The following is a 22,440-nucleotide window of genomic DNA, read 5'->3' as shown; positions in this document are numbered from 1 at the left end:
CCAATCCGTCAACCACCACGTATCACTGCTAATATCAGCAAAGCCCTGGCAGCCAGTCCAAATTGGGCAACAGGTCTATTTTCATGACATTGATCTTCTATTATATACTATCAAATCATTGGTCGCTTGTCTCACCTGGTTGGAGCGTGGGTGGGTAGTTTTTGAGCTGGAGAAGGTTCATCCCCTTTTGTTGCCTAAGTACATTGCTGTCCCATTCACTTGGGTACACTTATCATTTGTCCATCGTCTTCGCTACAGCTACACCTACCACACACTGCCTGGGACTCCAAATTGGAACTACTCCTCTCCCTCCCTCGTTTGATCAGGTGGTCCAACACAACCAGTCCATTGGTAAGGCCATGGAACTGTCGGATTTGGACTAGGTGGTGGACCGGTGGCTCCAGTTTCTTTTTCTTCAGCAGAACATTCATTTACAGTGCAATTATTTTTGATTTTTGAATCATTTTTATGGACACATATTTTTTTAGAATGTCTGACTGACAATAAAGGAACTGTGTTGATACTGATATTATTTGTGCCTTGCTTTTTTTTACTGCATCTTCCCATGACATCATGATTTTCTTGCTCTCTTTCTGCTATTGGACTTTATTTTATGGCTGTACAAACCTATGATAGTACCTACACAGCATTCATTGTTCTATCCCTTTTTTTTTTTCCTTTTTTTGACAATCTTATCCCGTACTACCTATGTAGGATTTGTCAGTGTACAATATATTCATTCCTTCATGTTCTTTCTCATTCTTTTTGCACAGCTATACTGTGCATAGCCTTCCTTTTTTTTTACTAGATAAACCCCTGTATTCTACCTTGTAAAAAAAACAAAAAATTGAATCCAGACTTCTTCTCTCATCTCAAGTCTACTGTTCACTGCTACTTGTGATCCAGTGTGGTTACAACACTTCCCACTACTACTACTGTTATCTGCAGTCATTGTCACTCTCTACTTCTGAAGTCACTATTATCTCTTTTAATTAGAGTTTTTTTGAGCACTACAGTCTGTGTATTAGGAGCCTGCTATCATTGGGAACCTCGTCACCTCGTCATTCTCAAACCTACCTTGTGCTACAATTAGCAAGATAGTACTCTACTGATTGACAGATTAACTACAGCTATCAAATTCCTACAAAAATGGCTGCAAGACTGCATCCATGTTTTGTGTGGAAATATAAAATTATTTCAACAAAAATACAGTATTCTGACAAAATCTTGTAGGTCCAAGATACAATCAAATATCCTAACCACCTTCAGGCTTTTTCATCAATTTTGGGTGTGATAAAAGTCAGTTATGCTTGGTGTAATATCAATGTCTGCCATACCTAATAAGATCAACATTTGAAACAACAATGGATCTTTATTGGCTTTTTTATGCTAGGACATGCTTCTAGCTATGAAGACCAACCTGTCAGCCAACCTAAACACATGTATAGATGACTTACCTTTGTTCATTAATGGAGGAAATGGCATACAGCAATTTCAATGCATCTATTTTTCTTGGTGGAATAGGTATGGTACATCAGTAAGTTGTTCTATGGTATTTATAATTTGTGCTTTCTTAACACAGGGTCATGATGCTCCAGTAGAGCATCCAAATAAACTTGTTGGTGCCAACCAGAGTCAATCTTTGCCTTACCTATTCAGTGAAATTGAACAGAATGAACAGCTTTATTTTAACCTTCAAGCAGCCTTTGGCAAGGTATTTGAGTGGATTGAATCAGAAGTATTTTTTTTCTGTGGACATATATGATTTTAATAGATTTTCTTACAGATAGAGCATTGCCTTCCTCAAGAGTACTGTGACCACATCAACAAGAATCTATCTTGGGGCACTAGAGCACAACCACAGAAACATCAACTCAGAGGAATGATGGTATAACTCAGCAAGAGAGGGAGGTTGTTGTACTAATGTTGGAATACACTAGAAGAGGACTCACTGAGTCTCTCCACATGTATTGCTCAGGTATATATACTACAATACATGAGGTATTGTACAGTTGTAAGTAAAGTTCAAAGTCCGATGTCTAGCATGTAACCAATTATATGTTGAGTCTAGACACTGGTCAGGTGATGTGTCACATGACTGGTCATATGATTATGAAAAGTCCAAAAAGTAAAGTAAAATAAATGGTCACATGATTAGTCATGTGACTTGGAAAATGAAAAGTAAAAGTACACAAAAGTAAAGCGTAAAGTAGATACTGGGGTGCCTATTGTAACAAATACTCTACTCTAGTCAAGATAGTGGACACTTTTCCAGACAAGCTTGGATCCCCTGTCAGCCCATTTTTCTCCCTTGTTGTAAACATTGATGTTTGCACAAATGCTCATAGAGATAGTAAGGATCAAGACTTATGCTTAGTTTTACCTATTGGTGATTTTTCTGGGGGTGTTCTTGTTATGTATGAGCAAGTGTGACAACACCAACAAGACACAATCTTGGGGCACTGGAGCACAATGAAAACAACACTCAGAAGTAGAGGAAAAGGTGGGAGTGGTTACCGATTTGGTAGGAACAAATTAGTTGTTGGTAGACAACAGGAGGACTCGCTGAGTCCTTCTCCATGTATTGCTCCTGTATATATACTAAAATACATGAGGTACTATACAGTTGTAAATAAAGTTTACAGTCCGATGTCTAGCATGTGACTGGTCACATGATGAGTCTAGACTAGACACTGGTCATGTGGCTATGAAAAGTCCGAAAATGTAAAGTAAAGTAAATGGTCACATGATCAGTCATGTGACTTGGAAAATAAAAAGTAAAAGTACAAAAAGTAAAGTGTAAGTAGATGTTGGTATGCCAATTGTAACAGCAAGGGCTTGTTTTTGAGTTGTGTTCTGGGGATTTTGTTATATTCCGCTCTGAAGAGACTACTCACTTTGACCTTGATTATCAAGGGGAAAAAACTTCCTTTGTTTTACATACAGATGGCCACTTTAGATCTTGGGTTAGTGACAGGAATGGTTGGGAGGAAAATCTATTCTTCAATTAATACTACATAATTTTAGCTATAGTTTTCTTTGTTTTCTTGATTTTTACAGACGCACACAAGCATACAACAGCTATCTGTCTATATGTTGTTACGATAACACATTTCCGGACCTTTCCTTTTATTTTCATTCTCCGCTTTAACCTTTACTATAGTTTTCACACTCTGTGCCATGCGGCACTTTCCCTTTTGTTCAAACTCCTCTTTCTTGCGCGGTGCTGCTTTTATTCTTAGTTTAGCTACAAGTCTCTCATGCAGTGGAGCTGGTCACACAGGCTGTGCCCTCTGACATCATCAGCCACTGCCTTATCAACTGTATAGTACAACATGTACAAACAACCTGTAGTAGTATATATACCACAATAAATCCAGGAGACTCCTCAGCAAGTCCCCCTGTTGTTTACCCATAACTAACTCAGTCCTATCCCAAGGGTAACCACTCCCCTCACTACCTTTATAGTTAGTTCTAGTTGTGCACCAGAGTATACAAACTCTAGGTTGTTACATTAGGACTCGCTCTTTTTACTCTCTCGCACATTGTGCAAACTCGGACTCCAGGGTCAAGGAGATAGAATTGTTGTTTGGGAATATCCCGCATAGCAGATAGGTGCACTCTTTGCGATGGCCTTGTAGTGCTTTGGGAGAAGAAATAATAATTATTTGACACGCGGCCCCCAACGTTAAGGGGAGTACCTTAGCTCAGCAGTTGGTGCGGAACCACTGTTGATTAGAAATTTAGACACAAAAACTTCTCTTTCTCTTTCCTCTGACCAAACCGGGCATTTGCCTCCGCCAGTTGGAGAAGGGCTGACAGCTTAACAAGCGGGTGTAACAACCAAGAGTTAGTTACTCTGGCGCACACTATAAAGGTAGTGAATGGGGAGTGGTTACCCCTTAGGCTGCAGAGAGTTTGTTGGTTAACAACAGGAGGACTTGCTGAGGAGTCTCCTGGATCTATTGGGGTATATATACTAATACAGAGTGTTTGTACTTATGTACTGTACAGTTGATAAAGTCAGTGGCTGATGATGTCATGGGGCCTAGCCCGCATGACCAGCTCCACTGTGTGAGAGAGTTTGTATCTAAAATCAGAAGAAGGCAATGCGGCGCGAGAAAGAGGAGTTTGATCAAAAGGGGAAGTGCCGCGTGGCACTATGTGTGAAAGCTAAAGTATACAAGGTTAAAGCGGAGAATGAAAAAGAAGGAAAGGTCCAAAAATTGTGTTATCATAACAGCAGGCCACCCCCTGACAACCGTTCGAACCAAGGTTTTAATACGAATACTTTTTATATACAAATTCAAATACTATAGTGTGGGTAGTCGGGGATTGAGACCCGATACTCAGCTAGGAAGAGGTTGATCCGCAGATAGCAAGCGGGGACCCCCAGTTACATTTTTTTACCTTATATTATAAGAAAACAAGTCGACATGTCGTTGCAAAGCCAACAACCTGACGTCAATATTCTGTTGCACAACATGCGTGCACAGATATTGACGTTGACCACGCAACTCGCCAAGCTGCAGGCGAACCCCGCCGCAGCAACCCCCTCAGTCAGGAAAAAGTTCACAAAGAAAGTCGAAGTTGTTGCTGACCCTGGCGCCTTCAAAGGAGAAAGATCACAATTCGCCAAATGGTGGATCAAACTCCAAATTTGGGTCAAGGCAAACTGGGATGTGTTTGCCGACAACTTTGAGGTAGCCACTGTGGTGCTATCTCGACTAAAAGGACCTGTGGCGGGTCAATACGCCCAAGTTAGAATGCAGGAGTGCTAGACCGCGGGAGTGTGGCCTGTCTGGGATGATCTCAAAGTTGAGATTGAAAAGTATTTCAAACCGCAAGCTGAGCGTGACTGGGCGCATCAGCAGATCCGTTCCTTCAAACAAGGAAATATGAGGACGGATGATTTTGTAACCCGGTTCCTGGCCCTCTCTATCCAAGGGGGCTTAGGTAATGAACATGCGGTAGAGCTATTGGAATGCAATGTGAACCCTCATATTGCAGAACAACTCTATCTGCAGGATATGAGAAACGACAACCTCTCCCAAGCAGCGGAGGAGGTTAGAAAGATAGGTAGGGCCATAGAGCTCTACAAAATGCACCAAGGTGGCGGGATCACCACCAAAAATAACTATTCCCAGAGGAGCCCTGGGTTATCAAACCAAAAATCAAATCACTCTCACAGGTTCCAGCCTTTTGGGTTGCAACCAGGTCAGGGTGCTCCAATGGATATCAGTGTGGTCCAAGGTGGACAGAAGGGCAGATTCACCTGCTTCAGCTGTGGGCAGGAGGGGCACATGGCCCAAGATTGCATAAACAGAGCGCGGGCCGCTCAACAAAAAAATAACCAAGCGTGCCAATTGGAATCAGAAAAGCCGGACAATCAGCTCAACACTCTGGCCGGTCGTTCTTACGACAAAATCCGGGCTTTCTTCTATGACCAACATGTTAATGAAATGAAAGCTTAGGGAAAAGAGTTTGGAGCTTAGGTCACTTGGGTGCCTTCGCTCCACAAAACAATGAAGTAAACCACAACAAAGTGGCCCCTGCTCTGGGGTGTTGCACGAGCAATAATAGAAAGAAGGGGATGGCTCCCCAAATTGTAAATAGATTCTTAGATTTATTATCAGAAGTATGTACATGTATGCGTAGTTGTGACTGTGGATTTGCCCTGGACCCATCTGGCAATATAGCTGCTTTGAGCGCTGATTCAGTGGGTCAGGACGATGAAGGAGTTAGTACTAGAAATACTTACAATACCACCGCTGTACCAGCGTCTCCTTTGGAGCGTGGCCCCGGCGAGACAAATACTAGGGTGCTTGATTCTGGTAAAAATAAGATAGAAAAACATGTAGTTTTCGATGTTTCTTCTTCTTCTTTGGAGCCACCCTTTAACAAAATCCCAAGGTGTGTGTTGATGCGCACATATTTATTCCAAAAGGAGATCTGTTTAGATGTTGGTGTGGAAAGTCTTGCCCGGGGCACAGTACACCCAACTAGTGCTGTCGATGATGAGAACTGTTGTTAGAAAACCACACATAAAACAAACTAACACACAATCCTCCCAGATTCCACGGAATTTGTTTATGGGCTTTGCCTTCTAGAACAGTGGGTGCTCTTGTTGTTCGTGGAGTAGTATGTATGAGGATCCTTCAAAGTAAAACCCAAAAATGTATGGGTGTGGGTTTTGAGGAGGAGGGATAGTTGAAATGTAGAAGGTAGGGGCTTTGTGGTGAGTATAAGATGAGCACTACCTTGCTAATCTTAGCACAAGGTAGGTTTGAGAATGACAAGATAATGAGGTTCCCAGTGATAGCAGGCTCCTAATGCACAAACTGTAGTGCTTGTGAGGATTTGATTTTTCTTATCGCATTCCCGTCATGTTGTGGTTAGCAGACTCGATCCTGTCACTCCTCTTGCCCTTGGACTAGAGATTACAGCAGGTGTTTTATTACTTTTATCCTTTTTCTTCTTATTCTCTATTCACACTCACGTCCTATTGTACCTACAACGAAGGAGACTTATTGTAGACCCTCGAGAAGATATCCAAATGACATAGCAACGATCCAGTGCTATGTCTGGGAATACTTTGGAGGAATATTGATAAGCGAAGAAGGTTGTGAGTCAGCACCTTCTCATGGGCTTACTGATACAGCCATTCGCACATCCCTTACCAATACATTTTCTCATACGATTAGTAAATACGATAGATCGGACCACCTTCTCCTTTTTTTTCTTATTGGTTAGCTAGCTGGTCAGACCACTTTCTTAGTTATTCCCTTTCTCGGTCTGACCATCGCCGTTCACTATATAAAGAAGTATATACTCGATGTACTATTCTCTAGTTCAATATTAGTTTGGATTTGCGCTTATACCGATACTCTTCATCCTCATACCCTGATTCATCGCCTTCCAACAAGGACTTGACCAGGCATTGTGCTTTGTTATATAGCTTCGTATTTGTTGCCTGACAGTGCTCAGAAGGACTCTAATCAAAAGGGATGACAATGACTTTCAAAAGTGACAAGTGACGATGACAGCAGTTAACAGTGGTAACAGTGTTAAGTGTTGTGACCACACTGGATCACAAGTAGAAGAGTAGTGAACTTGAGATTAGAGAAGAAGTCTGGATTTGAGTTCTTGTTGTTTTTTTACAAGGTAAAATACAGGGGTTTATATAGTAAAAGAAAAGTAGGCTATGCACAGTATAGCTGTGCAAAAAGAATGAGAAAGAACATGAAGGAAGGAATGTACGCTGACAAATCCTGCATAGGTAGTACAGGATAAGATTGTCAAAAAAAGGAAAAAAAAGGGATAGAACAATGAATGCTGTGAGTAATGTCACAGGTTTGTACAGCCATAAAGTAAAGTCCAATAGCAAAAAGAGAGCAGGAAAATCATGATGTCATGGGAAGATGCAGTAAAAAAAGGGCAAGGCAAAACACTATCAGTATCAACACAGTTCCTTTATTGTCAGTCAGACATTCTAAAAAAATATGTGTCCATAAAAATGATTCAAAAATCAAAAATAATCGCACTGCAAATGAATGTTCTGCTGAAGAAAAAGAAACTGAAGCCACCGGTCCACCACCTAGTCCAAATCCGACGGTTCCATGGCCTTACCAATGGACTGGTTGTGTTGGACCACCTGGTCAAACGAGGGAGGGAGAGGAGTAGTTCCAATTTGGAACGAGTGAGTCCCAGGCAGTGTGTGGTAGGTGTAGCTATAGCGAAGATGATGGACAAAAGATAAGTGTACCCAAGTGAATGGGACAGCGATGAACATGGGCGACGCAAGGGGATGAACCTTCTCCAGCTCAAAAACTACCCACCCACGCTCCAACCAGGCGAGACGAGCGACTGATGTTTTGATAGTATATGATGGCAGATCGATGTCATGAAGATGGACCTGTTGCCCTATTTGGACCGGCCACCGGGGCTTTGCTGATATCAGCAGTGGCACATGGTAGTCAACGGATCGGCGACGGAAGCGGATAGGAAGTGGTGACATCACATATGGTGGGGGAGCAAAGAAGATGAGGAGGAGGAGACTGGAGGTGACGAAGAGGTGGATTAGAATGGGGATCCAGAAACAACCATTGGGTGAGAATAAAAAGGAGAGGAAGGGGCCCATGGTGGGGCTAGGCAAAGGAAGGGGAGTAAGGGAAACGATGAAGGCGAGGGCGCAATGCAATGTGTAGCCAGTGGCGACGCAAAAATTTGCCAAAATGCCAAAACACGGAAAGTACCAAATGGAAAGCACCGCGACTGGATTGCCTAATAGAGGTGGTGCTGATCAGCCACAATATTGAAAAGGCAATATTAATTACTATTCCACGTGGCACTGTGCCTGAGTGGCACAAAGGCGAGTCTTTTTGAATATTCACTTTGTTATTGACACCTGTCCATGCTACCAATCAACTTTGGTGCATGACATCGGATGACCACGACATGATGGGAATGCAATGAGAAAAATTGATTCCTCACAGAGCAGGGGCCGGTAAGGAGTAACTTGTAATGTAGGTACGGAGTTCCATGTGACAAAACCGGATAAACCCGGTCTCTGCCAAAGCAGCCATTGTTCTCCATGGAGCATAGCCACCACTCCATGTAGTAACCATTGTTCTCCTAGGAGCACAATTGTACTCCTAGGAGTCATTATACTGTAGCGAGTAGCACCTCCGACTATAAGTAGTAGGGGGTTTAGTATAGGAATACCTCAGTCGTTTCTATAGCCTCTCGGGCAGCAGCTGAGGTATGTTACATTACATTTATTAGAGATCACCTTAAACTAACATCTATTGTAGTTTCACTTAGGTAAATAATAAAGTCGTTTCTATAGCCTCTTGGGCAGCGGCTGAGTTTCACTTAGTTTTATTACCATGCGGACAATTATCTAGCGAGAGGAGAACATATGTACAAGGAGTGTATCATAAGGTCTAACTACAGAGTCCACGAGGAATACTAGAACGTGCGAGGAGAAACATATGGCGGATTAGAAATCCGGTGCAGGAGTATTGGGGTGGACGGCCGGAGTACCATGTGGAACTGGGGCGTAGAGTTATGCCGACTGGCAGACCATGAGGAACATAATCCCGAGTATGCCAATGGTTCAGGGGCTTTGGATTCAGAGAGTATCTCCTTCGGAGACACTGGAGTTCTGTCTTCCGGTACAGATATGACAATGGCACAGTAAGTCATACTCCTACAGAGCGGGTCTGAGCTATGCCTCATGCATTGTTTCATTATTACTTAACTCCTAGGACACAGCTCACTCAATATGCTCTTTTTCAAGGCATGTTTTGGATCAAAAAGCCCCTCCGGGTTTTCTCCGAAAACTGTTCTTATTAATCAAATCTTTCAGATCAAGAAATTTCATTTTTCATCCAGTACTAAGGCAGAACTTCGAAAGTACAGACTTAGAATATCATCTCCTGCTAGTTTATTACATAAGAGTGTATTACCTTTTGTAATGTCTGTTTCTAACTAACATTCAAGTTCACTCAGAAAGATCTACAGCACAGTATAGTAATGTGATTCAGTAGTAGACTAAGCAATACACGTACACATCCAATCTAAAACTACAGTCCTACACGTTCGACGAACCTAATTTCTATATATCTAGTATATAATAGTAATGGTAGTACTACAATTAAGAGCATGCCGATGTCGAGCATTGGCCCGGGCATGTGATGAAACCGGGCATACGATATAAAACAAATATTTTGAGGGGGTATGCTTTAGTGGCGTCATGAATGATGATAGTAGAAAATGAGGAAGGAAAATAGAAGATTGTGTTTGGTACTGGTAGGCCTGCAGCCAGCAAGTATTCCGGCGAATGTCCGCATGAAAGATCCAATATTAGCTCCAGCCCAATGCTATAAGCCGTTTATCAACGTCAATTCAGCGTGCCTTCAAAGCCCGTAGCTCTCTCTGCACATCCCTGATATCGCCCCTGTTCCATTCACCAACCCAGTCCTGCCTCCCCCTCGGTGTGCTCGCCACACGCGGTGCAGACAGTGACATACTCCTTCTTTTCACGCGTTTCTCGCCAGCCGATGGGTTGGGGAACACGAGCTCGCACGGGACGTTCTCACCCAAGTGTCTTGCGAGCTTCGCCATGCGCTTGCGGCGTACCTCGGCTACGCTCGGCACTGCGGGAGTGCATGGGGTAGGAGGGAGTATGGGACTGGTGCAGGTAGCGGAAGGTGTCGAGGGCAAGAGGGAGAGGGATGAGGCGAAGCGTGTATCCGAAGGAGAAACAGGGACAGTGTTGAGGCGAAGGTAGAGTGGGTGTGGTTTGAAGTGCTTGCCAGCTCTGCGAGTGGGGTTTGGCAAGCCAGGGGGCGTCATGGGGGCATCGCCGTTTTTAGAATCGAATGAAAGGGGGAGGGAGACCAGAGAAGCAGATGGAGAGGGGTTGTGCGAAGATGGAGGGTGGGACGAACTGAATGAGGAGACAGATGAGGAAGCGTGCGAGTGGTGCGTGAATATAGACCCTTGGCGCCTCAGCGCTTTCGTGTTCTTCATTTTGAAACGTTTGTCGCTGTCTCCGCCAATGGGAAGGATACTAATGGGGATGGGAGTGGAGTCGGACTCAAGGAGGTAGGGCGTAGTACCAAGGACCGCGCCTAGTTTTCGTGTCGAGCGGATGAGGCGCGTGCGTTGATAAGCATCAAGAGTATTAGAAGTGGGTGGCGGATGTGGGTATATGATTGTGCTTGTAGGTGCGGTCATGGTACAAGACATTGGAGAAGAACGGGAGGGAGTAGATTAAGGAGAAGTCGAAAGTTTGCGTGATGCAAGGACTCAGAAGGAAATAGGAATAGGAGAGAAGAGTAACCGGTACTCGTTGATATTGAAGCGAAAAAGACGAACGGGATAAGATGTCGATGGAACCGAACGAGGGCGAACGCGGTTTGAAGAGGAAATGAAAGTTGAGGAGATATAAGGCAAACGAGAACAATTGAGCTTTAACCAAAAGCAGAACTCCAGTTCTTGCCGATACGGGGATAATACAATTGAACCCTGAACAATGAGCTTAGAGTGATGGGCCAGCGAGATACAGTGCACCTGCACGGCGGTCGCGAGGCGGAAGAATAGAGCGAAAAACAATACCAACTCCTCTCCTATTGTTCCCGATTTGGCAAGTGCTGTAAAACGTGACAGCAGAACAAGGCGTGACGGAGCTTTGGTGACATACGATTTCCTGATTTGGATATGAGTAACGCATTCGAGTCACGGGACACATGCCACGGAACATATGTTTTCTTGTTCTTGTCCTCGATCTGTGTGACATCGCCTCGGAAGCGCAATGGAAAACCTGAACAAGGTTCGCAGTTAGAATTGGTCTGGCCAACCACATCGCGGAAGAGGAGATAGATTGGGCTTTGGAGACACAGGTGTGTGCTGGACTCATCGCGGCTGTGCTATCAGCGTCTGTGCTCAACAACATCATGATACGAGATGCACAGATCATGAAATACATAGATGATGATCAACAAGTATGCCCTCGCCGAATAACGCCTTCAAATTCGGAGCATATTGTGAAGCTAGAGGCTGGATTAATAAGACTTTAGAGTTTTAACCTATCGGCGCTCTCGCTGTTTTCCAGTGAAAGTCTGGAGATGTCCGTTGATGAGGAAGCGACGACGACAGTGAGGGTGGCTTTGCAAAATTTTGGATTGCGCACTAAGAAGGAAATGTTGTATTAGAGTTTGTAAACGGCGACTTGGGGGGCCTATGCGAGAATTGCTTTTTGTGCTGGAAGTCATTACGCAGTCACTGGAGTGCTGGCGATATCGATGCTGTTAGCCCGAGGTGAGACGTTCATTTTGGGGCTGTGATGATATCCTTCACTCCCAGTCAAAATCTATGCAAAGTTGCTTCATACATGTGCAAATTGTTTCGCGGATATGTCTACCAGCATTGTTTCGATGGTAGACAGTTGACCTAATACGACAACAATATTTTGACGACGATAGTTCAGCTGTGAGGGGATGGAGTGGCACCAGCGTTGTGCGCAAAGGGACAAGACAAGACCAGTGGTGGGAACTGCAGTAGGGAAGAGCCCGAGAATAGCGATATTGTCTGAGGCTGGAGCTGCGTAGGCGTTGGGTGGGAAAGAAGTCAACCTAGGAATGTGAGATGACCTGTAAACTTCACCGTCATGATGCCGAATGATTGCACGGCATGATCATTGCCATACATAGTAGGACCGCCCGATATCGCTCTCGCTCTCAACCAACCACCGAGCGGTGCTGAGAGCGTGCCTGGGCTTAACTACAGAGGGTTAACTGCTGTGGTTAACGAGTGCTGAGCTGGCTGCAGAAACTTTTGTGTGCGGCTGGTCCAGAACATTGCTGTTTGATAGTGCCCGGAGACATTTTACTGCTTTCTGGAGCTGTGTGAGACGCGTTGTCGCGTTCAACGAGGTGACAGTGCCACTTAGGGATTGTAATTGTAATTGTCTTGTCGTTATTGGGACAAGTCTATAAAGGCGAAAATAGATGCCTACCGAATTCTGAGCAAAATTGCACCCTACGAGTCGGACGAGCTCGAGGTTACTGCCTATATACACTTGACTTTATATGCTGCCGGGACGTTGGCATAAACGATTGAGTATATTCAAATAGTCAAAGTCAGCTAGTATGTTCCGTGTAAGCAATGGGTATCACCTAAATACCCACTGCTTACAAGAACCGTATTAGTCGACAGGGACAGCGAAGAACTTGGAAGCTGGACGGGTGTTTCGCAACCACTGGCTAAATATGACTAGCTCGAAGCGTCATGATCAACGAGACAGTAGTGTTGCTGGGCTATTGATATTGGGCTATTGTTGTTAGAACAAAATCATGGCAAAAAAAGCACAAGTTACTGACTGTATTCATAACAATAACCCTCGCCATCTGCCCACAACTTGTGAATATGGTGGTTGAGTATCGTGGGCCCGCTGTCCTGACACTTACAGTGGTGACAGACAGTTTGCCGATAAGCTCGTGGCTCTGACCTGATGATCGTGGTGAGAGAAGCGGAGAAAAAGACGGTGTCTCTTGGGAAGATCGAGGGCTGATGCTAAGTTATTTGTAGTGCTGGACTACACAAACGAAAGATAAGGCTTGCATTTGTAAGATTTAACCGCAAGAGTTGTTGTTTACCTAAAATGTGTATCCCCATGCCATTGCGTCCTCGACGAACAACGGCGACAGTTCTGCCAACAATGTCGATATCGTAATCCTGTCATTTGTCGTGCCACGACCACAACTCTGTTTGTAAAATTATGATTTTGGTTGACAGGAGAAGACAGGTACGAATGGTGGTCTGGTGAACTCGGAAAAGCCTCGGATGTGGGGATTTGCCCTGGTTGAAGGCACAGTTCATTCTACAATATCACTCGCACCATACGAATGCCTCGTATTCATCTCAGCCGTGATGGATGTCAATTATACAGGTTGGCTGGAACGACCAGGGCTGACACTGGGAGACCTATAAGAAACAATATGGTGGTCCGAGATTAAGGTGTTGTTACTCGTTTCCGGTCTTGCGCTAACGTTAGCCTGCAGGGAGGGAATTTCTTTTATAGTGAGTCTATTCGCTTTCGTTCGTCACCAGGTTTACAGTTCACTGACCTACCCCCAGTCTTTTTCCCCGTCTAGCAAAAACACACTCTTTTCTTTGTCTCTCGTTTCTTATTCATACGCCTGCTACAGCGTTTCAGGTGGTTCTAAAATGCTCTCAAGCTTTCTCGCGCTCTTTACGAGTATCATTCTCGCCTCGTCTACCCTCGTATCGGGCCTAGGATCCTACTGCGATGTGGAAGTGAACAAGGGAACGGCAGCCCCTGGTGATCCCTACTGGTTCGGTAACATCACCCACCGTGGAACCTCCGCCTTTAATCCCGACCCCAATTCATATAAGGTCTTCCGCAACGTCAAGGACTTTGGTGCAGTGGGTGATGGTCTCACGGACGATACAGCTGCAATCAAGTGCGTAGATTAACATATGTTTCAGCTTTCTTATATATGTGATTTAACAGTTTGGCAATGTCGACTGGGGATCGGTGTGGAAATGGGACGTGCCAGTCTTCTACGTAAGCCATCCAAGTTATTAATTGATCTGATTGCGCCCAATGCTCATCGCTCTCAAATAGACTTACACCTGCAATCGTCTATTTCCCCCAAGGGTAAGTGCTTATATGCAGACCTAGCTCGCTTTCACGGTTTCACTGGGTATAAAGGACGTATCTCGTCTCGTCAGCAATCAACACATATTATTACACCCAAATGATTGGAGATGCCAGGAAACCACCCACTTTACTCGCAAGTCATAATTTCACGGGTTTTGCGGTCATCGGTGAGTTATTGTTCGTTATCTCATGTAGCCAGAAGCGCTGAGGTCAATTAGATGCGGATCCTTACATTCCTGGCGGAGGTGGATCACAGTGGTTCATCAATCAGGACAATTTGTACGTCACTGCGTGTTTTAATTTTACCTATGAAGAAGACACGTTTTGTTCATACCTACGGTCATATCTGTTATCAGCTATCGTTCGATCCGGAACTTGGTTATTGACTTGCGTCAAATGAACGTGTCTGCACCTGCTATTGGTATACACTGGCAGGTCTCACAGTCCACTTCACTAATGAACATCGTCGTGGAAATGTCTTCTGAAAATGGAACTCAGCACAAGGGTGAGTGGTCAATTGGCGAAGTAGCTCGTGGTGTGAATGAGACTGGCTGACTGGTTTTGAGTAAGGTCTGTACATGGAGAATGGAAGGTATGTTCGCTCTAAACCTGAAATGCGATAAGCTGGAAATTGATCGTTCCTGTCAATTGCAGTGGCGGTTTCATGGGAGGTATGTCGTTTTTCCTCTTGGTGTCATAGAAGAGATCCTCATATAATGATGTTAGATTTAATTTTCAACGGAGGCATGCAAATTTTCACGTTTCATTGAGCACTGGCAGTAATGTTTCGCTTTCAGGCTATGCTGGCCTTTCTGTCGGCAATCAACAGTTCACTGTCCGTAACTTGACTGTCAACAACGCACAATCTGGTAGGGCGCATAAATCGATGTTCGAACTACCTGTAGGAGCTGATTTGAATCTGTGCTTCTATAGCTATTCTCGGTGCTTGGACGTGGGGTAAGGATTTGTGCCTTGTATATGACGATACCAGATAGTAATACTATACGCTTGCAGGCTGGACATATCAAGGTGTCATCATCAATAACTGTTCAGTACGTTTTTTGTCTATATACTATTCTGAATCCCTGTCCTATCCTTCCTCCCCCATGCAGATCGGTTTCAACTTGACGACAGGCGGTACCACATCGGCCACTCAGGTTCTTTCCTTTGCCATTCTGACGGATCTACACAACTGACTAAATACCACTTTCTATCTACCTCACAGTCTGTCGGCTCTGAAGCTATCATTGACGCTGTTGTCATCGACACTCCCATCTTCATCCAAACCTCGAACTCGAGCAACGGTACCCTCCACGGCTCGCTTGTGCTCAACAATATCAACCTGCACAACGTGCCCATCGCTGTCACGGTTGCAAATGGGAGCGTCGTTCTCCCTGGCGGGACAGCCTACATCCCGTCCTGGGGCCAGGGTAACGTGTTTACGGGTATGGACCCACACCCCAAGTTCACGCAGGGTGAGATCCAGGCGGCGAACAAGCCATGGAATGTCCTTGATGCGAATGGGCGTGTATTTGGGAAGATGCATCCACAATATGAGAACTGGGCGGTGAGCCAGGTTGTGAGTGTCAAAGAGGAGGGGGCGAAGGGTGATGGAGTGACGGATGATACGGAGGCGATAAGGAAGGTTTTTGAGAAGGTATGTTTGTATGTTTTGTTCGTTTTCTGGGCACTGACGACTGGCGATGGTGGTCATATTTAGTACGCTGGATGCAAGATCATTTTCTTCGATGCAGGCACGTACTACATCACGGACACTATCGACATTCCGGGCGGAAGCCGAGTAGTGGGTGAAGCATGGTCTGTCATCCTCGCTGGTGGAGAAAAGTTCTCAGACCAACTGCACCCTCATGTCGCTGTTCGCGTCGGAGAAGCCTACGAGAGAGGAGTTGCAGAGATTTCTGACATCATATTCTCCACAGTTGGCCCTGGTACGTATGCTCGTCTCCCCTTGAGTAGTGCTGTGAGTGAAGTGTATGATTGTTACAGCCCCCGGTGCCATTGTGATCGAGTGGAACATCCACGACTCTGATGGTGAGCAAGGTGTTGCTGGCATGTGGGACAGCATTATCAGGTGCGTTTTCCACTTACTTCCCTATTTTACCAAATGACTAAGCCTTTTTTGTTTAGACTTGGAGGATGTTCGTTGTTTTATACATTAGACTGTATTGCAAAATCGTAGCTCACTATATCACTTTTAGCCGCTGGCACGAACATGCAGTTTGACAACTGCCCAGCTGGGAATTTAAGTCCTGACTGCCAAGCTTCTTTCCTCGGTATTCACCTCACCCCTGGGTCCAGCGCATACTTCGAGGTCCGCCTTTCCTCTCTTCTTGTACTGCATGCAGTCCAACAGCAGTTCGCTCACATCCTATTGTCAGGGTACTTGGGTATGGACCGCTGACCACGATCTCGACTCGCCACTGGGCAATCAGACTAGCATCTTCAGCGGCCGTGGAATTCTTTCAGAGTCTTTGGGCCCAGTTTGGTTTATTGGTACAGCTTGTGAGTCATACTGTATACCGCGTCTTCTCAGAGTAGCCAAAACGGTGGCATGAAATCTAACGTAAAATTTCTCAAGCCGAGCACGCAGCGCTCTATCAATACAGCCTTATCAACGCACAAAACCACTGGATAGGGTTCATGCAGACTGAAACGGTTAGTACTTTTCCTTTCTCATAAATCCGCTTTGTTTGACGTGATGCTTTCGATCTGATCAACGAACGTCATCACAGCCTTACTATCAACCTGCCCCTGCCCCGCCCGCACCTTTCGTCGACAATGCGGAGTATCACGACCCCGTGTTCGGTGGTCCCATCAATATGGCGTGGGGTCTCCACGTGAGAACGTCTTGGGATATCATTGTGTTCGGTATGTCGTGCTCGGTTTTCGACGTGATGGACAGACATTTGACTCGTGGGTTTTGATCACAGGTGCTGGATTCTATAGTTTCTTCCAGGTACGTAACCTGAAACTTCCTTCGCGCTGAGCACGACCCACGTGGGACTGATTCACGTTCTTTCTTTCGTGCAGAACTATACTCAAGTCTGTGCCAGCACGTTCAACTGTCAAGAACAGATCTTCAATATCGACAAGACATCTACGATTCAGGTGTACAGTCTGTCGACGGTGGGCACTACGAACCAGTTGAGCGTTGATGAGCTTGGGGTTGTCAATGAGGCTTATGGTCCAGATGGGTTCCAAGAGACGGCTACCGTGTGGACCCGCTGGTAAACGTGATCGTGTTGAGCATCTGCGCAAACGTCAGTCATTCCGAATAAGTTTCTTGGAACTGACGTCCATACGCCACTCGGCTCTTAAGCATGGTAAAAAAAACATCGATGGTTCTCAGACTGTATCTAATCTTTATATAATGATTCTGTGACCATCTTGTGGGGTTGGGCATGTAATTTTCGTCCTAATGTTGTTTATTCTTGTCTTACACAATTACCAATTACTAGTATCCCTGGTATCTGTCCTTTCATTTCGTACTGAGTGACCTAGAGAAGTAATCACGCAGCCATCCAAATGCACAGAGCGAGCTTGAGACTCCAGTCGAAGGGAAGCTCTGCATCTCCACTTTAGCATCGATGACAACCGCAGCTAGTCCGCTTTCAAGCGCTATGAAGTAAGTCCTGCAGTGCATGCGTATTTTGTAGGAACTCATACCCAAAGGCTAGGAGCGAAGGCGATGCGCGAGGATATAGTAGCTATGTAAGCACTCACTCCCAAACCAACGAATACGGTTTCTACAGGTACATGGTAACAAGGTCTTCGTAGTTGGCGTCTAGCACACGATGTTCGTTGCAGTGCGGGACATGGACAGGTATAATTTCGTCCGTGGAAACCTTTGTCCATCCGAATGGGTTGGATACTAACAGGTAAGCCAACGAGTGTTGCTCAAGCTGGAACTGTTCGACCTGTTGCGAGCTGTTCGGCATCCTGTATGACATGTGATAATAATTGTATATCCCCAGAGCAAACGAGGGATCTTTCATGCATCCAAGCTGCAGGTCGGGCTTCACGCGGATAGTCAAATCTCCAATCTCGTATCTGTCGCAATGGAATGCAAGTTCAGCTTGACAAAGGGGCGTTATAGGCCGGATTAGGACGAACAGCAAATCTACTTGCAGCCCCATGCTAGTCAGCAAGATTTCGTGCTTGGAGAAGAATGACGACTCTGCGTAGGTCGATGGGTCGCAATCATAGCAGTCGGGTGACGATGGCAGGGCACGCGATACCTGTGAATTGGCTGGATCGCCTGCCCAGTTGAGGACACCCGGTTTGTAAGACGCTTGCAGGATCGCTTCAATGAGCCTGCAGAATGCTCTCTGTGGCCCTTCACCATAAGCAATCGGAAAGCGGACACCAAATATACCCATCAGCGAATAAGCTCTATCTTCACCCCTTGTCGTTCTTCTCCTGGCAGCCCATGGCATTTGGGACTGTACCGAATCTGATCCAGGCGAGAAGGTGAGTAGATCCGATTCTGGGATGCCAGAAGATTTTGCTAGCGCAGTAAGAAAAGGAGATGAGTCAAAGTTGGATATGTAGATGCCAGTACGTTCAATGTCGCGGTGTTTCGAAGTCAGCGGTACCCATTCTGCACCAAAGAACTTCATGTTTCGTGGAGCAAGGAGCTCTTGCAGAGTCCACCCTCTCTTGAACCAAGGATCATTTGGCATATCAGCGAGGGATGTCGTCTGAGCGAGATGAACTATGCAGATGTGTGCATTCTTGTACCACTTGAACATGGAACATATAGATTCGTTGAGTTCTGCGCTGCTGCTTTTGTCGATACAACAGGTATCGGCCCATGCAAGCTCAATGCCACATTCACGTGCAGCGCTGCAGAATTGCGTCAGCTTGTCGTATCCTGGACTGACAGGCCTCTTTTCCGTCAACATTTCGTGATATCTTGGCTCCCCCTCCGCTAGCCATCTATGCGACAGGATGGCGTATTGCACGGTCTCCAAAACGAGTGACCTAATGGCATCTCGTCTAGGATCATCGGGATAAACACGGGGAGAATCCTTCCAATATAGCTTTTCCTGAATCCTTTTCTCTGTAACCTTTTCCACAACACGGTCATGGAAATGCCTTTTCACATCTTCCCGCTCAACAAGCACCATATCTTTCAAACGGATGAGACGAATGGGCATCTCATCATCAACATATCGTCTGAAAATGTCTAGGGCTATTTGACGTCGCTGCAGTAAAAGTGATTACAAACTAATATCTGATGGTGCTAAGGAGAGCATACTTCGTCTAACAAGTGAGGTTCGATTGGTTCCTTGAAGCTAGAGTCATCCTGAAGGAACCAAAGGTTGTCTTCTGTTTCTGCGTCAGATTCAGGATCATTGGGCTTGTTTTCAAGACACCCTTTCTGTTCAGGCTCGGGTTCAGGTTCAGGTTCAGGACCAGGTTGTGGAACACATGGATTGGTCTTAACCTGCGCTGGGTTCGATAACACAACGCTAGAGGGGCCCGTTTTCCATGTGCAGATGTACCCGAAAGTAAATCCGATTACTGCAATTGTACAGAAAGCGAGTTCCAAACCAGTGAGGGAGAGCATTGGCGGCCAGGCTCTGCTTTGCCAATGTCGAAGTAGATGTCGAAAAAGCTTGGCGAAAACACAACCACGTTGCGTACTTTGAACTTATGAGAGGCGATGACGAGAACAGTCTGCACACCTACAGGCTACCGCATGTCTGAGTGCACACCTTGATGATGTATGGAATCAGCGCAATGGCACAACGCAGCCACAATCAGCGTTTACTTCGTGTGTTTGTACAGCTTGGGCAAGAGCTTCGAATTCGAATTCGAGGCAGCGATAATGAAATGCAAGGAAAAGGAAGAAAACACATGCAGGGTCTCAAAAGCACATAAGCAAAGTCAAGCCACGGAGAAAATGTGATGACAGTAGATTGTAACTGTGCCCGCCGAGCTACAGAAGCATAGACACGAGTTCTTTGTCACTGGCGTCTCGGAGGCCCGATTCATTACAGTTTGGGACGTGGAAGGATATGATATCTTTTGTAGGGATTTTCATCCACCCAAACAGGGTGGATGTCAATAGGTAAGCCACAGACACTTGTTCTAGCTGAAGATTGTTTGGTAACTGGTAATAGTTGTATATTCCAAGCGCCCACCGGGGATCCAACGCACGAAGATTCCACTTTCCAGTCAACTTGGACTGGACAGTAATATCGCCAATATCGTATGCATCACAGCGGAAGGTCATTTCACTTTGATGTGTAGAGGTCAAAGGTTCTACTGGCAGGAGAAGCAGCGAGACTCGCAAACCCATGCTAGTGATCGCGAGCTGTTGTCTCGAAAAGAACCTTAGGTTGGCGTAGGTGGACGCAGGGTAATTATAGCAATCTGGTGATGATGGTATAGCGCGCGAAACCTGCGAGTCACCCGACTCTCCGGCCCAGTTGAGGATCTCTGTGCTGGGAGAGGAATGCATGATCGCATCCACCAGTCTGCAGAATGCTCGTTGTAGTCCTTCACCGTAAGCGATTGGAAAGCTGACATCGAAGATACCCATCAGAGAGTATGCCCTGTCCTCCCCCCTCGTCGTTAGCCTCCTAGCTGCCCAGGGCATACGAATGTGCACTAATTTCGCCCCAGGTGAGAATGTGAGTAGGTCTGCCTCTGTAATACCCGAACCATCTGACATTTTGGCAAGCAACGGAGATGAAGTGCCGGGTGTGTAGACTCCCTGACGTTCGATATCACGACGAGAGTTCGTTAAAGGAGCCCATGTAGATCCAAAGAACTTCAAGTATTGTGGTGCAAGGAGTTCTTGAAGTGTCCACCCCCTCTTGAACCACGGATCATTAGGCATATCAGACAGAGACGTTGTCTGGGCTAGAAAGACGATACATATATGCGCCGTCTTGTACCACTTAAACATGGAGCGTATAGATTCGTCAAGTTCTGAGCTGCTGGTTTTATCGATGCAACAAGTGTCTGACCACGCAAATTCTGTACCATATTCGCGAGCTAAACGACAGAATTGCCCAAGCTTGTCGTATCCTGGGCCGACAGGTGGGTATTCCATCAACATCTCCTGGTATGTTGGTTCGCCTTTGTCAAGCCATCTGTGCGACAAGATTGCATATTTCACAACCTCTTTGACAAGGGAACTGATCGCATTTCGTCTGGTAGTCTCAGGCTGGGGTAACGTGCCTTGGATGTCAGCGATATCTGCGGCTTTTTCGACGATGCGACTATAGAAATGCATCCTTACATCTCCCCTTTCGACGAGCTTCATTGTGTCCAAGGATATGAGGCGGATGGGCATCTCGTCGTAAATATACCGAGTGAGCGTTTCGAAGATGTCATCCGCGATTGTAGGATCCTGAAATGAGAACGAAAGTACTATCAGTTCTGTAGAATGCAGTAGAGATTCAAATTAAAACAGTATACCAGTCCTGTAGAAGGGACCGGAGATTCATGGGATGGCACAGGTTTCATTGAAGGACCTTGCTAAGACCTGCCTCTGGAGAGCGAACCATCATGACCGTATCAACTTGGAAGCACATCCGAGTCGGAACTCGGCACACGCACCTCGATTGAATGTCCGCACGATGATTTCCTACTCCGAGTTAGTGGCTGAAATTCACATTACGGTCGCACATAGCCAACCTTTCTTTCACCATGTGCAGCTCAGAAGGCGCTTTCCCCGAGTAATGTCGCAACTGGGCGCGTGCACAAACCCCATCAGACCAATACTGTCTTCGAGTTTGGAAAATACAATGACCATTATACGATAGGGATCTGCGATGCTCCGTGCTCTCCGCAGATGGGGTCCCAGCTGCGATCACGAACAATACGGGATGTTTGGCTATTCATTGGCTAGCTTCATACAGGAGTAGCTCCATATCTCATTAGTCATCCATGTTATGATGTTATGTAAAATGTACCAGCTCTCGCAGATGCAGCCATGTTCTTCGATTTTGGTGGAATCAGCACGACTTCTTTGAATGCATGCACTGGTCCTGGTATGTTCAATGTCTTGGCGTGTATGGTGACGGTGACATGTTGACAGCGTGAACTTAATCCGACGTCGGAAAACGTTATCTCTCGAGGATGGCAAATACCATTGCCAATGTAGCGTCGGTGTGTCCCAAGATCCCAGTTCCCCGCCATACCATCTTAAGCACATCTTTGAAAGATAGGGCCGTTCAATCAGATTAACCTGGAAACGATGTATCCTACGT

At 45.7% G+C, this 22,440-nt stretch overlaps 6 protein-coding genes across 6 annotated transcripts; 4 read left to right on the top strand and 2 right to left on the bottom strand.

Annotated features, from left to right (window-relative positions):
• Positions 1-4,436: 4,436 nt before the first annotated feature.
• SERLADRAFT_443165 (uncharacterized protein) lies at positions 4,437-5,474 on the top strand (the record flags this gene model as incomplete). Its single annotated transcript, XM_007323774.1, has 2 exons — positions 4,437-4,703; positions 4,782-5,474. 2 exons carry the CDS (start codon positions 4,437-4,439, stop codon positions 5,472-5,474), a joined length of 960 nt encoding a protein of 319 aa, XP_007323836.1.
• A 176-nt stretch (positions 5,475-5,650) lies between these two features.
• Positions 5,651-6,034, top strand: SERLADRAFT_443164 (uncharacterized protein; the record flags this gene model as incomplete). The annotated part of the gene is made up of 1 exon (XM_007323773.1): positions 5,651-6,034. One exon carries the CDS (start codon positions 5,651-5,653, stop codon positions 6,032-6,034), a length of 384 nt encoding a protein of 127 aa, XP_007323835.1.
• A 3,012-nt stretch (positions 6,035-9,046) lies between these two features.
• Positions 9,047-9,357, top strand: SERLADRAFT_443163 (uncharacterized protein; the record flags this gene model as incomplete). Its single annotated transcript, XM_007323772.1, has 2 exons — positions 9,047-9,198; positions 9,270-9,357. The coding sequence occupies 2 exons, from the start codon at positions 9,047-9,049 to the stop codon at positions 9,355-9,357; spliced, it is 240 nt and encodes a 79-aa protein (XP_007323834.1).
• A 145-nt stretch (positions 9,358-9,502) lies between these two features.
• On the bottom strand, positions 9,503-10,564 carry SERLADRAFT_402376 (uncharacterized protein; the record flags this gene model as incomplete). Its single annotated transcript, XM_007323771.1, has 1 exon — positions 9,503-10,564. One exon carries the CDS (start codon positions 10,357-10,359, stop codon positions 9,910-9,912), a length of 450 nt encoding a protein of 149 aa, XP_007323833.1.
• Positions 10,565-13,734: 3,170 nt separating this feature from the next.
• SERLADRAFT_418459 (glycoside hydrolase family 55 protein) lies at positions 13,735-19,226 on the top strand (the record flags this gene model as incomplete). The annotated part of the gene is made up of 22 exons (XM_007323770.1): positions 13,735-13,991; positions 14,042-14,095; positions 14,156-14,188; positions 14,243-14,358; positions 14,410-14,470; positions 14,548-14,696; positions 14,762-14,783; positions 14,846-14,862; positions 14,989-15,060; positions 15,125-15,148; positions 15,206-15,243; positions 15,304-15,348; positions 15,417-15,848; positions 15,912-16,140; positions 16,199-16,283; positions 16,340-16,350; positions 16,411-16,523; positions 16,591-16,714; positions 16,791-16,867; positions 16,945-17,080; positions 17,143-17,168; positions 17,243-19,226. 22 exons carry the CDS (start codon positions 13,735-13,737, stop codon positions 17,441-17,443), a joined length of 2,322 nt encoding a protein of 773 aa, XP_007323832.1.
• Positions 19,227-20,007: 781 nt separating this feature from the next.
• SERLADRAFT_479427 (uncharacterized protein) lies at positions 20,008-21,769 on the bottom strand (the record flags this gene model as incomplete). Its single annotated transcript, XM_007323769.1, has 4 exons — positions 20,008-20,462; positions 20,490-21,392; positions 21,468-21,578; positions 21,647-21,769. 4 exons carry the CDS (start codon positions 21,692-21,694, stop codon positions 20,157-20,159), a joined length of 1,368 nt encoding a protein of 455 aa, XP_007323831.1.
• Positions 21,770-22,440: the final 671 nt, after the last annotated feature.

Source organism: Serpula lacrymans, assembly GCF_000218685.1.
Source record: "Serpula lacrymans var. lacrymans S7.9 unplaced genomic scaffold SERLAscaffold_16, whole genome shotgun sequence".
Lineage (NCBI taxonomy): Eukaryota > Fungi > Basidiomycota > Agaricomycetes > Boletales > Serpulaceae > Serpula > Serpula lacrymans.
This window is presented reverse-complemented; position numbering and strand designations above follow the sequence as displayed.